General features: G+C 41.8%; 1 protein-coding gene across 1 annotated transcript in view; it reads right to left on the reverse strand.

The window, feature by feature from the left end:
- Positions 1-3483: 3483 nt before the first annotated feature.
- Positions 3484-15637, reverse strand: part of SARC_01542 (hypothetical protein) — a gene marked incomplete at its 5' end in the record, with an annotated part of 15831 nt that continues 3677 nt past the window's right edge. The window contains 13 exons of the mRNA XM_014304745.1: positions 3484-3714; positions 4405-4477; positions 5184-5363; positions 6147-6652; positions 7195-7319; positions 8299-8390; positions 8883-8963; positions 9732-9769; positions 10262-10336; positions 11226-11366; positions 13094-13297; positions 14306-14425; positions 15053-15151. Coding sequence (XP_014160220.1) covers positions 3628-3714; positions 4405-4477; positions 5184-5363; positions 6147-6652; positions 7195-7319; positions 8299-8390; positions 8883-8963; positions 9732-9769; positions 10262-10336; positions 11226-11366; positions 13094-13297; positions 14306-14425; positions 15053-15151 — 1821 coding nt within the window. The remainder of the gene's footprint in view (positions 3715-4404; positions 4478-5183; positions 5364-6146; positions 6653-7194; positions 7320-8298; positions 8391-8882; positions 8964-9731; positions 9770-10261; positions 10337-11225; positions 11367-13093; positions 13298-14305; positions 14426-15052; positions 15152-15637) is intronic.

The raw sequence follows: 15637 nt of genomic DNA on the forward strand, positions 1-15637 counted from the left end.
TAAATGTGTGTGTGTGTGTGTGAGTGGGTGTGAGTATATATATATATATATAAATATATATATATATATGTGGGGTGTGAGTGTGAGTGTGAGTGTGAGGGTGTGTATACATGTATCGATTGTAGCGATTGTAGTCCCACTCATCTGTGGAAGTGCAACCGTGGCACACTAAAGTACCTCCAGTAGAAACATACAGCATGCATATTCGATATATAAAAGCGTACCAGTGACACGCAAGCTCATTTTCTTATTCCTGTGCGTAGCAAACGTAAGCATATTCGTATTTCTTACATTTTGGTCTCCGCTGCGGCAAAAGCCTCCCGAATATTGTTTCTAACATCCGAGTTAAGTAACGGAGCGCTCAAGCTCGGTTTTTCTACAAGGAGGGCGTAATTTGAGGCTTCCAACCTGGGGCGCTTATTTTCGTGCATGCTGGAGAATACAATTTTGGGTAGCTCACAGCTGGTCTCCTAGGTCGCGACTGCTTTCTATAGACCCATACGTAAAGAAATGTTATTAATTTGTACCGGAGAAAGTAGAAACTAGAAAATCATCCACGCTCACAGCCTTATCAATATTTTTTATAAATTTTATTATTTTATATTATGTGTGGCCTTTTTTATGTATTTAAATGAAACATTTGTATTGTACATTCATGTAGATTAGCACATAATCTACAAATGTACAAGATGAGACTCGGGAGTACTGTATGTACTCTGAAATCAAAATGACTAGAGCATTTAAAAAAATAGAATCTATTACTCACTATTAGATCCATTAGAGTTTGACTTGCACTTATATAGGAGGTAGTGGCGGAGCAATACCATTATTTTGACATCGGCTAATGTTACAACAAACACGTTGCGGCCAAGGAACTCCATTTTGTGCGTATATTAATGTGTTTACAAGTTTCAGCATCGACTTCTGCAAAAAAAAAAAGGTGCTTTGCGGACACGTAAAAACTGGATCTGATGAACTTCAGGTGGGTCGGATCTGTCAGTGATCACAGCAGTGTATCTATATATATGTTATCGTCAACTTCTGTATAAGAAATTTCGACCATATCCGGACCATATTCGTAACATCGAATGACAACACATATATGAGTACAGTGTACACCGATATGTTTATATATATAAACATAATGATTTCACATTCGTTGGTGTGTCAACTATTGAATTATAAGAACGATCGGAATCAAAAGGAGTACTCTTGAATACATATGCAATAGCAATGCAAATTCTGGACCCTCTTGATATACTCGCAAAATAGTATTTCGCTATCGTATGGGTTTAATATAGAACCCAGTAACTCAATACCTGAGATATTGACTTCACAACAAGATGACATGGTAAATTATTCCTAAAAAACGTAAATGTATATCTGCACCGTTTAGACATTTAATGTTGAAATCACGTATTGAAAAATACAGCTAGTGAGTGTATGGTAGATATATAGTTATCGAGATGAGTCTCAAACTCTCCAAAGGAATACAATGTAAAAGTTCAATCACGACAGCAAGTGAAGATGGAAGGAGATATGTTAGATAGACGATGATCTTGCAAATTTGATTGAAGTGGCACTCCGGCAGACATAAAGACGCGCTATAGTGACAGTAATGTAACGGTTCACCAAATTCCTGCTATTGTAGTTGTTTGCCGCGCCGAGAGCGGCTCGAAAAAATAAGGGCCATCTGAGGGTCACGATATCACGATTTATTTATCATAATAGAAGCTGCAGTATCCAACTACGACGGTCACCTAGGAGAATAGGACAGTCACCTAACTTCCGAATGCATCATGTGGAACTTTTATAACACCGAATATCCTTGAGGATCGTGGCTACGAGGAAATCATAAAGTTCAAAACTACGGAATGAATTTCTTTTGTGGATAAATTAAGGTTGCAAAAAAAAATTCCGTTTCTTGTCTGTGTGTGCAAGTGTATGTTCAGGTATTGAAGAAGGTGATACCACAATTGCTCGAAGAGGGACTCTGGGAGATATGTTCACTTTTCAAGGTACCATGATATTTATCATCACGGAGACGCTCTACAGTGCAAATATTCGAAGAATTGACATATCAACTTAAAGTGTCTGCTTGCTGAACCGGGGGAGCATCGCAGGCAAGCAAAAGAGGACCATATTGGGGTCGCAGCGCCGCAATTTGTTTATCATATCAGAAGCTGCAATATGCTGTAAATCCGGTACTAAACTTATGGAATGACACAGTCCAACAATCTTGGCAGGTTCAAACATGCATATGGCAGGCTCATAGATTGGAGCTTAGAAACTCCCTCAGCCCTAAAATAGTTTGCGTATTTTTCTGTACGTATTATAGCTCTCGTAAGTTTGCAGAATGATGCAAGGTAGGAGCATATTCCCGCTGCTTGTATTTTTAAATCTCCAAAAAATGATGAAGTCTTACAATTGGTTGCTAGCCGTTCACCATAAGCATGTACATCTGCACGATATAGTCGCTGCTGCACGTCATCCTTCACAAAGTGAATCTGCGAGTTTTTAGGGCTTGAATGCCTACTACATGTATCTTTTTACTTGATCAGTATAGTCAGCCACACTCTGTGCCTATAAAAGTACAAGGCCTCCTCAAGATTCGGCCAACACACAATGGGTACATCTAATAGAAATTGTGTTAATGTGCATTTTTTTTTGGTTGTCAAGGCAAAATCAGTGCAAGTGCAAGAATCCCATCCATAAGTCCATGAATATAATGAAGGCGAGGTAATCCGAAGGGGGAGTATAACAACCAGTAGATAGGGAGCATAGAAGGTATACCTATCAGTGAATAATAAAGTCTAGAGGCTACATGTGATGTTAACATTCCAAGATCACCCACGAAAAGTCATTCAGTTCATTTTGATTGGTTAAATAGAAACGATAGCTGTACATTTCAACGGCGTCGCGCTTTATTGACCTTTTATAGCTCTGACCTGTGTTGCACCACATTGTCAGAGCATGTTACACTCCAGAGGGTACATAGTGGCACAATAGCTACATCGCTATAGCTTATAATTGAGAGTGACCAGAACTCCGGTCCTTCGATTATAGTAAGTAATCCAATCTTGATCTTTATTGCCCTGAACCAACAAAAGTATAGTCTCATAATTATGCGAGTATCAATCAGAAAAAGATATTGTTGGTTGTATATCTCAAGTTATATAAGACTGACCACAAATAATGCTCATGAAGTTGCGTGACGTAATAGCTGATGCTTTAGTACACCTTATGTTGACGGTACGGTAGAAATCTGGGATACAGACACAACACAAGAAGGGACACTGCTAACAGGAAACAAGCGAGAGACTCTAGCATGGTGAAAACTGATATGCAGTGTTCTGGCGAATCCTGCGACTTCCGCTGCATCACATACAAACAACAGAGGACCAGGACGTCGATTGATTTACACGCCATTTTTCTAGTTGCTCAGAATATTCTGAAATCCCCCTAAACACAGCTAATGATATAGGCGTTAGCAATATCACTAATTTGCTCAATTTTATTCTGTTTGCTTTTACAAAAAGCTTCATTCAGAATATCGAATCATCGGCAAGCCATCTCTTGACGAGAACAACATATCCCTCGTGTATTGATAGCAACGAGCCCGATCTCTCAAGTGTGGTTGAAGAGAATAACCTGTACACTAATATTATCGGCAGAGCCCATGGCGAATGCATAATTCCTCAGATAGGCTGCGGCCTGCGTGAGTGGCGAGCAAAAGTATATTTGCAAAGTTTAGATCGGGGCGATATATGTTTAACTTTCACGTTTGTATAATCTCGCGGGGAACATGGAATACGCGTGCTACATCATTTCCAAACATACATTGGCGCATGTGGTCATACACCGGACAGACACGCACTGCACATATGTTAGGAACTGGTTTAAATAATTCATTCTACACTCTGTCTTGGTCGGTTTGTAGCTTAGTCGGCCTTGACGCTACTGAGAATGAGCACAGCACAAACATACAGTGATATACGTCATTTATCAAGCGTACCATTCGTTGAGTAGTTATTGGGAAACTAAAAGCACGTGATTACGCTATGGATACACTTGGTTATAAAAAATAAATAATGCGGCTTCTGTAAGGCACAATGTGACAAGTATAAGTAGAGGCATTCTGTATTCGCTCAAAGCTGGGTGCTAGAATGGATTGTGATGCCGGACGCAATGGAGTTGGGGTTGGAGTGAACACGTTTGGATATTAGAATACATGGCGGCGCACATAATGATGATTTCCCGTGGTGTGCTGCGCGCGAATTAAAACGTCCAAAGCAATGGACTGTCAGGCCGAATATTCAAGTTCGAACACCACCCTTCTCACAACTAGCTCATAACACAACGCTCATTTGGACGAGTTGTTTAGTGTAAGGATCAGTTGCATACCATTGCCGGATCCGTGAAGTCGATTATCAGGTCCACGGCTTCTTGGAGCGACATGACATCAAATAGACCATCACTAAAATAAGAAGAATAGAAAAATAAATAAATGAATAAATACACAATAAGAACACAAGTTTATTCACAAAATTGCAAATTTTCTAAGTTGTAAAGTGTCTAAGTTGTAAAGTGTCTAAGTTGTAAAGTGTCTATGTGTCCATACGTCGCAAGTATATGATATTATATATAAACTACTAGGTATACAGTTCGTAAATACATCATTCATTTGATCATGCAGATACGGACACGGATATATAGAAGCACGTTTGCAAACGATTAGCAACCAAAAGCTCAAGTGTCAAGCCTGAACACGAGAGTAAGTTACATTTACACATTAAAGAGTAGAATACAAAATAAACAGATACGTGTATACATGGTTTTGTACGATGGTATAGCCATATTAAACGAGCATTTATGTGACTACATCTATACATATATATAAATCCATGTACTTACATATACATGTGCGCTTAAACATACGTTTTCTATGCATACACATGTAAATACGATCGTATTGAGCACATACAAAACATGAAGTCTTGTCGTCACGTATCTTCACACAGGTATCAACTTCATACACACATCGTTGTTTCTATTGAAGATCAATACACGCAGGTACCGTTTACCAGCGCGCACACAGTCTGTCTACAAGTGCACGAACATTATAAAAAAGAAGGTATAACCACGCCCAACTCCACACACAAACGACCAAAAATTGGTATTACCATGCCAGGATAACGAATTTCACGTCCTGGGTGAGTTTCACTTTCCGCACCGACGGCACGCAGCTGACGTATGGGTATAGCCGGAAGTCACCCACCGCTCGGCAAGTCGCTAGCACGCCGACGACACGCCCCGCATCTGTAATATAGCCACCTGCATGCGATCTTATCCTAGTTTCCTCTCTATATGGAGAAGGATGGGATAGAATCGTATCAGAAAGGATTTTTCGTTCGTAAAGAGAGGGATGCTTAGCTACATATGCAGGTAAGTAAGTATCCAAGGATGATCCATTGCTGTTAAAGATATATTCTGCAATTCCTTGTAGTTATACTTAGCCTTTAGGATCGAGCTGAGTATGCTATACTAGATTGGGTTATGCACGTGTGCTCCACACAGAAGGCATGTGGTTTGAACAACACGACCACCCATTAGCACGGTACATGCCACTAGCTATCAAAGTGGAAGTCGCAACATGCGCACAGTAATATGACGTACTATGCTGAGACGCGTAAATTTCGTCACCATCTGGCAAACTCGTGCCCATGGAAGGTATTGCAAAGGTATAGTGACTTGCTACAAGCGCATAGGATCTCTCATATACTTTTCCTGCATATACTGTGCTTGGTTTGATAGTGACATACTCTTTCCATATACTGTGTTTGATTTGATAGTGACATACTCTTTCCTGCATATACTGTGCTTGATTTGATAGATACATACTCTTTCCTGCATATACTGTGCGTGATTTGATAGTGACATACTCTTTCCCGCATACACTGTGCTTGAGATGATAGTGACATACGCTTTCCTGCATACACTGTGCTTGACTTGATAGTGACATCCATTTTCCTGCATATACTGTGATTGATTGATAGTGACATACTCTTTCCTGCATAAACTGTGTTTGATTTGATAGTGACATCCTTTTTCCTGCATAAACTGTGCTTGATTTGATAGTGACATACTCTTTCCTGCATATGCTGTGCTTGACTGTCAGCTCAACAGCCGTCCCGTCGGACATGCACATGGCCGCCTCAGCATCGCCCACGTTGCCTATCACCATATACCTCTCCCCATTCTCGGAGCCAGACGGAGCGCCATTGCTGAGACCCTCTGTGGGTACATTGGCGGTCTGGACAACCGTATCCACCGCAAATCCCACAGATTCCGCATTGATTTCTATACCATCACTCCCCTCCGTAACCATGGCAACGCTGGTGATATCATCACTGTTCACTCCCTCAGGCGTTCGAGCGCCGGCCATGCTAGTATCTTCGTTCGGTATGGTGTTGTCCGTTGCTATGTCAATGGTGTGTGTGGCTGTATTGATTCCCACTGTATTCCTGTGGTGTGTACCCTCGCATACATCTGCGTCGGGTGTAGCCTCTGTGCATTTGCAGCCGGCTGGCTCGCCAGCGCTTTGGGCCTGGATGGGCGGCGTTATGTATAGCACAACTGATGTCGCCCCACCCTGTGAGCGTATACGCACATGTGTGTTCTCGTAAGATCATACACGTTGCGTGACGGTACAAAGTTCCGACACAAAAGGATATATGTAAAAGGGCCACATGCGCACCGTTTAAGCCGGGTGGACTGTCAAGGCATTGGTTATACTGGACCCTTGTATGTGAAACAACCGAGACATATCCCCCATCGTGCGTGTTGGGTTGAAGGGAATGTGTGGGTGTGTTCGCGCACAAGCTTGCGGCAATACCCGCTACTGCATACTACGAGCTGCGTATGGGATTAGATCTCTTAACAGTACGACACAATACGATATCACCCTTTGGGTTGATATACGCTACCGTCCGTAGTTATTCAACCTAACTAGATGGACAACCCCCCTCCCCCCACCTAAAAAAAACAAAGGACCGGAAGGGGCCTAACTTCTCTAATGATCCGAAAACCAGCGCAAACTAGAGTGTAACACACACACAAAGCCCCACACGTGTGCCGCCTGAGCCATGGGGAGAAGACACCATAACAGTACACAACAGATACACGTGCGCCTACCTTGTCGAATTTCTTGCCGCCCACAATGTGATTCGCTTCTCTGAAGGCCGAGAACATGACTGATTTGTAGCACCCCTTTTCACACACACACCCGCACGAACACCCAGTTGGCGGATCCGCTAGCGCTGCAGAAATAGGCACGGAATAAGTGTAACGGGTTTAGTGTATCCGTATTTAATATGGTTAACTAGTGTGTGTCAGCGTTGCAGATTTCCGAGTTTACATAGCTATAAACAGGTTTGTCACCGAATTGGATAGCTCTTGATTTGTCTCTCCTCTATATCGTTCAAGTGTGACTAGGTTGGCTGCCTCGCTTCCTACACAGCGGTTGTGCGGCAGTGGTACACTGTGTACATTCTTATCGAAAAGTCCATTGAGAACACACGGCATGCACTTCATCAGGCTGGTCGTGTTTCAATGAGAATATATTGAATGTATAGGGACACCTAACAACTCAATACATCCCAACACTTCCCAACACAGTAGGTACATGAAGGGAGGTGAATATACATATAGATACATAGCTACTTAGAAAAATACAGCCACAGTCACAGTCACAGCCACACATACACATATACATACACACATACATATATACATACACATATATATATATATGTATATATATAAATATATATAGACATAATATATATATATATATATATATAATATATTATAGATATAATGATATATAATAATAATATAATAATATAATAATATAATAATATAATAATATAATAATACACACACACACACACACACACACACACACACACACACATATATATATATATATACATGCCAATATATATAGATGCTCACACTGATTAATTGGTCTCGTTTAATTTCCGCAAAACAGATCGACACCCGCAGTCAAAGTGTAGATAAGATGCTGCCCAGGTTGCTGTTATTCTAATATATTTTACTTCAAGGGCTACGCATATACACTGTGCGCGTAAATTGCACCAAGGCGGGTGAGATCCTCTCACCTGTAAGCGGTCTAAACCGATAGGACAACTTGATAAAATGCAGCTTTTAGCCCACGTATTCATACCGATATACGCCCAAAGCACATATACTTATCCATGTGCATTGTTTACACACCTTTTAGGAATTCGTCTGCGAACACATGCGCCATCACAAGCGCAGCATCATCGCCTGCGTGACCATCAAATACGGCAAACAGGCCGTCGCCGCTGTACGTGTGTTTACGGCGCAAACGGTCAGAGTGCAATCGATAGTCGCCTCAGAATTGAGGTATAGCCCAGATAAAAAAAGTGCCGAAATAGGGTTCATATATATATATATATATGCATACATAAATAAACACATAGACACACACACACACACACACACACATATATATACATACATACGTACATACATACATACATACATACATACATACATACATAAATATTTTGGGGGTGTTTGGGGGTAAGGGGTTGTTGTTATGGTTACCTACAGGACTGATATATAAGGCGTTAAAGTGTCGGTGTGAGATCGTACAATATGTGGTACTCAAAGGGTGAATCTGCATTTACAGGCGTGTGTAATACCACGCGATATCTGGCACACCACGCGTGAACCGACATTAGGACTACGGATTGCCATCAGCCACTGTATTGGATAAAAGAGAGTGTGCGCTGGAGTGCCGATACCTCGGGTTGTTTCTGAGTCAAACATACCTGTCCGTGAAACTATTAAGGAGTAAATGCGCATCCTCCATTGTCGGGCGTCGGCCTTGCATGGAGCTCTCGCCAGATGTCCTGAGAAAGTACGAGAAAAGGGGTAGGTTACAGCAGTACACACGTGTGTCTTATACAGCGAATGCGACACTTAAATTGATATATATATATATATATATATATTTATATATATATCTATATTTATATATATTTCTATATATATATATATATATATACACACACACACACACATATATATATATACATACACACACATACACGTACATACTTATATATATATACACACACACACACACATATATATATATATATATGCCTGCAACTAGCTAGACTAGACGCAGATCGAGGTATGCATGTTGTGTGTACCATGCTCCCAGGCCGAGTTGATTGATGATTACAGTTTATGCTAAGTTTGAGTTGCGAAAGTAACAGTAACCTGTTCAAGTGGAAAAAAGGGCGCGTAGATGGCAAGCTTATTTTCTATGAATAGCTCACGTCACAGACATGCAAAGACAGACCAACAGCGTAGATGCAAGTACAACACGTAGTCATACACACATGCTACTCTATAGGGCACTTTAAATATTCTATAGTCATGGACATAGGAAGTACAACACACACGTCTTCATACATACATGCTACTCTATAGGTGTCTTATAAATATACTACATTCATGGGCATCGAATCAATAGACAAATATATGATGTGCTTTTGCGCGCCGTGTGCATTGACAATATCTGCACACATCACGCGCCCAACAACATTTCGTACATTCATGATCAAATCAGTACAGCAATAACCATCATACACTACCATAGAATAACTTACCAGCATACAGCTAAAGCTTCTAACTTTTTCTGTGTATTCTGAAATGGGAAATAATATGATAGTGAGTAACGACAGAGGATGAGCCCTATATATATATATATATATATGTACATATACATATACATATCTATATATATATATATATATGTACATATACATATACATATATATATTATATATATAAAGCTACTGGTAGATTACCACCGCTGGTTATACCAACCTTCAACACGTATAGTGTTTTAAGGTTTGCGTCTGAGCCATACGTAGTGGCAATATTGCGGAAAAGGCCTCGACAATGGTGGGCACATATACAGAAAATAGAATCCACAAGCCACAATGACTACAATCTAGAATACATACAAAATATCACAGCATTTAGATAACGCTGGCCTGTCAAGTGAACACGAGACATACAACGCAGCACATCCGATCTGACGGGGGATTAGTGGTGCAGACAACAACAGCACACGCGCACTCTTTAAGTTGGCTTTGATGTAACAGACGTGTGCGAAGGCGGGTATACCACACACCGGTTGGAGATTGTCATTGCCCTGTAACTCGAGCACCCTGAGCGTCGTCGTGAGGGTGAGATCGCATGTCGCCAACTGTCACACCCAATACAAAACATATGGCCAGGTCAGTAGTATACGCCTCAGTGCCAAATGAACTCAATGGGCCGGAACTAGCAAAACCCTAAAACCTAAGCACTGGGTCGCACTGCGGCGTGGGTCTGGTCAAGGTCAGAGCGATACAGCTACGACAAAGCGAGTAACGTGTCACGGGTGACCGATGCTTCGGCTTGAACCACATGTCTGACGTGATTGGTGGTGGTTTACACGCTCTAACGATACGTACACTACACATGCATCTCAGTTGGTAGATAACTTCGCAAACTATGTATTAGAACTCGCAGAGCGGGAAGATATTGGGCCGGCCAGTGCATATTAGTCCAAACAGAACGGACTGTGAGCAGACAAGATGTAGAATAAACGAATTTAATAGGAGACGCAGGAAGACGTATAATTAAACACATGCGGACACAGACATACTTACACACACACCAGAAGCACACACACACATGCAAACACATACATACACATAAACCAATTGAAATAACCCTCACTCGCATACGTACACACACATACCAATAGAAGTAATTCTCTCTCGCTCTCTCTCTCGCATACGTACACTTACATACCAATAGAAGTAATTCTCTCTCTCTCTCTCTCTCGCATACGTATACACACTTGCAAAAATATGAATGTTCACACACAAACAAACACACATTCGCACAGGCCAGCGCACAATTCCTGGCTGAACCAGTGCTGCCCCGCGGAAGACACAATTCCTGGCTGAAACACCCCGAAACGACGTCTACACAACTCAATAATACAACGAGCACACGGGAAGGCAAGAGACGTACATGACTACTAAACCCTAAAATCTAACGCCACGATTTAAGCGCTTAGACGATGCGGAAGTCACAGAACTTACCTTGTTATAACTCATATCCAGGTGGAATAGGGAAGGTAAGAACATCGGCGACGGGATTTGGGTAACGAAATTACGGCCTAAGAACAACTGCTTCACGCCGTTGATGCTGCGGATGGGTGTGATATCGTGCAGATCGTTGCCCTGGAAAGCGAGAGATGAGGTGCAGACAATGAGCCCACACGGACGGAGCTAATGGCCGGGTGGGTGAAAGACTCGAGTGTTGTGTATGAGTGATCCGGGGAAAGACTCGAGTGTTGTGTATGAGTGATCCGGGGAAAGACTCGAGTGTTGTGTATGAGTGATCTGGGGAAAGACTCGAGTGTTGTGTACGAGTGATCTGGGGAAGGACTCGAGTGTTGTGTATGAGTGATCTGGGGAAAGGCTCGAGTGTTGTGTATGAGTGAAGAAGTGTAAACGTCCACGTTATACGCGCTGGGTCTGTGTTAAAAAGAACAACAACATAGGTCCCAGGTCCAAGTGGCTGAGTTGGACGTGTTGCATAGTTGAACGCGTTGATGGTGTTTCGATGTTCGAGAGAGGACAATGACACTACAGAAAAGTGTACACGCTACTTAGCAGGTGATGTGTGTGGTGTATGTTACAATATAACACATGACGTGAGCATCAGACATAAATGACATTACAGAAAAGTGTACACGCTACTTAGCAGGTGATGTGTGTGGTGTATGCTACAATACAACACATGACGTGAGCATCAGACATAAATGACACTACAGAAAAGTGTACACGCTACTTAGCAGGTGATATGTGTGGTGTACATCTCAATGGGACACATAACGTGAGCATCAGACATGAGCGTAAGCACATTGCTGGTAGCCTCTGAACTCCCATATACGGCCGCTTCACCAAGTACCTGCTCAGGTATAGTCGCCTACAGAATACGTACGGTACCATTGTTCAGGGCTGTTGGTGCCCCCACAGCCTGCTCAACGAACACCATAGGAACAGTCTACAGCAACTTCGTCTACCGCACGGAAAGAACACTTAACGCCTGAAGTAATAGCACGCACTGTTCAATGGACCACGTACTATCTGGGTAGGTGCGTTCACACATCAGGCATAAAGCACTTGTGGCAACAAACCCAACACACGCACACAAGCAGAGGGTTGAGACACAGAAGTGCTATTTATAAACCAGCAGAAGTGACCCCAGGCTGATGCACAGGTCTGTATGCGAGGCACGGCGCAAACTCTGCCGGGACACTGACTGTGAACTAGACACTCCTCTAGTGCTAATGAGTTCAAATGTGTATGACAGTCTTCAGCCAATGAATAGTTCGCCTGCTGTGTGGACTTGAGATTACCACGAACGTTAACATTTGTATTGGCGATGCAATGTCACAGGTCGTGAAGGTGTGAACAGGTAGGTACTCCCATGGCACACACGAACATGTGCGCTATATCTCTACACACACACACACACGCACACACACACAGTTTCTCATACGCATACATGCTCAAACGACATCGACAGGGAAAACAAGGCAAGAAGGGGTCGAGTCAAAAGTACGTGGAGTGTGAGGTAGATATGGATGCTCAAAATGGAACCGCAGGATGGCCAACAATAGCCCTACACTATAGCAACAACCCTACACTATAACAACAACACGCTACAACAACAACCCTACATAACAACAAACAACAACCCTACACTATAACAACAAACAACAACCCTACACTATAACAACAAACAACAACCCTACACTATAACAACAACCCTACACTATAACAGCAACAATGAAACGCAAACCGGACAAGCAGATGTACGTACAGAGCAAATCCGCACACAGACACCACGCGGAGCTACCAGTACAAGTACAAAGAAAAGCACAAGACTCGCCACCTACCACCAGATTGATTATTTCTAAATTAGGGCATCTCGCACCCAGCGCCGGCGGAAGCTCCGTGATACTGCGGTTGTAGCTCAGGTCCAATATGCGCAAACGCGTCATGGTGAGAATGCACGCCCATACGCTATCGTCCAATTGGCAATGCGAGAGACTGACCTCTTCCATCACATTCGCATTGGAGTTGCAGAAGCCGGGGACGGCCTAGGGTATGGTAGCAGTGTGTAGGTGGGCGTGAGTGTGGCATACAGGATAGAGAGTGAGTATGGGCAAGCATACATACATACACATACATACATATACACATACACACACACACACATATATATATACATATATACATACGTACATACACACACACACACACTTAAATATATATATATATGTATATATATATATACATACATACCTATATACAATAAAAACATATATATATACATACATATGTGTTGAATGCAGGGTAGAGAGCAGGTAAGTGGGTATTTGTGCACATGTTAAATGTAATGGATGGGGTGGCTGTATTCCGTACATTCACATATTGCAGAAGCCGGAAATCACCCAGAGAAAGAAAAGGTGGGAGGTTGTGTGTGGGGATGGCGTCTAGCAGAGATTGCCGAGAGAAGAGAAGATTTTGGCATAGACGAACGGCGTGCGCGAAAGATTGTGATTTTGGCATTAAACATATTACCTAGGACGAGGAATGAGTGTGCGTGTGTATATGTGCGTGGATATAGGTGTATATGCATGCTTGAGTATAGGTGTGCATGTATGCGTGACTATCGCACATAGAAATTGTATCGAGAGAGGAACGTTTGCGTGTACGTGTGTAGGTGTATCACACAGGAATGGTCTACGGATTGAGGGGAGTGTGGTGATGCGGAAAATTGGGTATATATATATATATATATACATAGGCACATACCATATACATATATATATATATATATCATGTTTGCGACATAGAGGCCTACAGCGAAGGGAAATGCGTGAGTGGTCGAACAAGGGATATGGTTAGCAAACAATTGTACATAAGTTTCGTTATTTTATGACTTGGGGTTTTAGAATTTTAGAGTTTGAGGGTTTTAGGGTTTAGGGGTCTAGAGTTTAGGGTGCATAGCTTTCGTTCTTATATGATTTGAATATAAACCCATTTCATCGCATTCTGCTGAGTATATTAATCAGGTATTCGATCATCCGACCCATTAACCTCACCTCCAGAGGGTTGCCTGACATCTGCAGCGTTCGCAACTGATGGAACTGATCAAATGCCGGCGGGAGCACTTTGATCCGATTGTTTTGTAACCGAATATCGACTAAATTGGGATTGGACACCTGCAGAAGTGCCAAAAAGTTCCAAAAACATCATGACACTGACTTAGTCGAAGTATAATATATTTTATTATTATAATATTATAGAACGTTAATATATGTTTTGCACCTTCCTTGTCGTATGAATCATGCGTAGGCCGTTTGTATCCGTTCTGAGACTGCTCGTTTGAGGCAAACAGACAAGTAATTTTGGATACAGGCGCGGGAAATAGAATGCACCGGCCCAAAATACATAATACATACACCACAATGTCAAGTGGCATCAAACTTAACTGTAAAATGTATCCACGGAGAACGTGAGTCTTATATAGGAGCCAAACATAGATATTATAAGCATGCACACACTGTTGTCACATAAACATGGGTGTATCTGTGTGTTTGTATGTATGTCTATAGACCGGACTCCCTGTGTGGGCAGCCTTTCAACCTTCCCCCAGCACGGACATACATACAACCGTACGAGACTACTCTCATACTCTTCACAGCTCACACACATATGTCATCAATATACAGTATATAGCGGAAAAGTACACTACATAGATGCATGCACTGTAGGGATTTTAGGGTTTAGGGTTACAAGACACATGTGCCTTGTGCGTTAGCAAATACACCGACAGCCTCGCAGCGTACCTGTGTGGGCAGAGCCTCAATTTTATTCCAACATGCACTGAAGAACTGTAAGCTATTGCTCTCAAAGGTCCGCTTCGGAAGACATGTTAATTCGTTATGCTGAGATGTGAAGCAAAAAACATGCACAGGTCAATTCGTGAGGTCGAAATGAGCGAGAGAGGGGATGTGTGAGTGAGAAATGGGAGTCTATTTATGTTTATCAATAAAAGAGAAGTTAAATAAATATATTGTAGGCATAACCAGGACGCTAGGTCGGTTGAAGCTCTTTCCTTATATCAGTACTGAGTGTTGTCGAATTTCTTTGCAAAGCGGAAGGCAAGCCAGTTTGCATAACGAATCCTGCTTCTTAGCTTTGCTGATACGAAGGATCAAACTCGCAGTCTAGATAATAATGTGACCATAAAACCCCCACAGCCGAGTACAGAAAGTATATATATATATATATATATACATCTATACATATACATACACATATACATATACATATACATATACATATACATATATATATATATATATATATATATATATATATATATATATATATATATATATATATATATATATATATAATATAGTAGTATA

The sequence above is a fragment of the Sphaeroforma arctica genome (assembly GCF_001186125.1).
Source record: "Sphaeroforma arctica JP610 unplaced genomic scaffold supercont1.62, whole genome shotgun sequence".
NCBI lineage: Eukaryota > Ichthyosporea > Ichthyophonida > Sphaeroforma > Sphaeroforma arctica.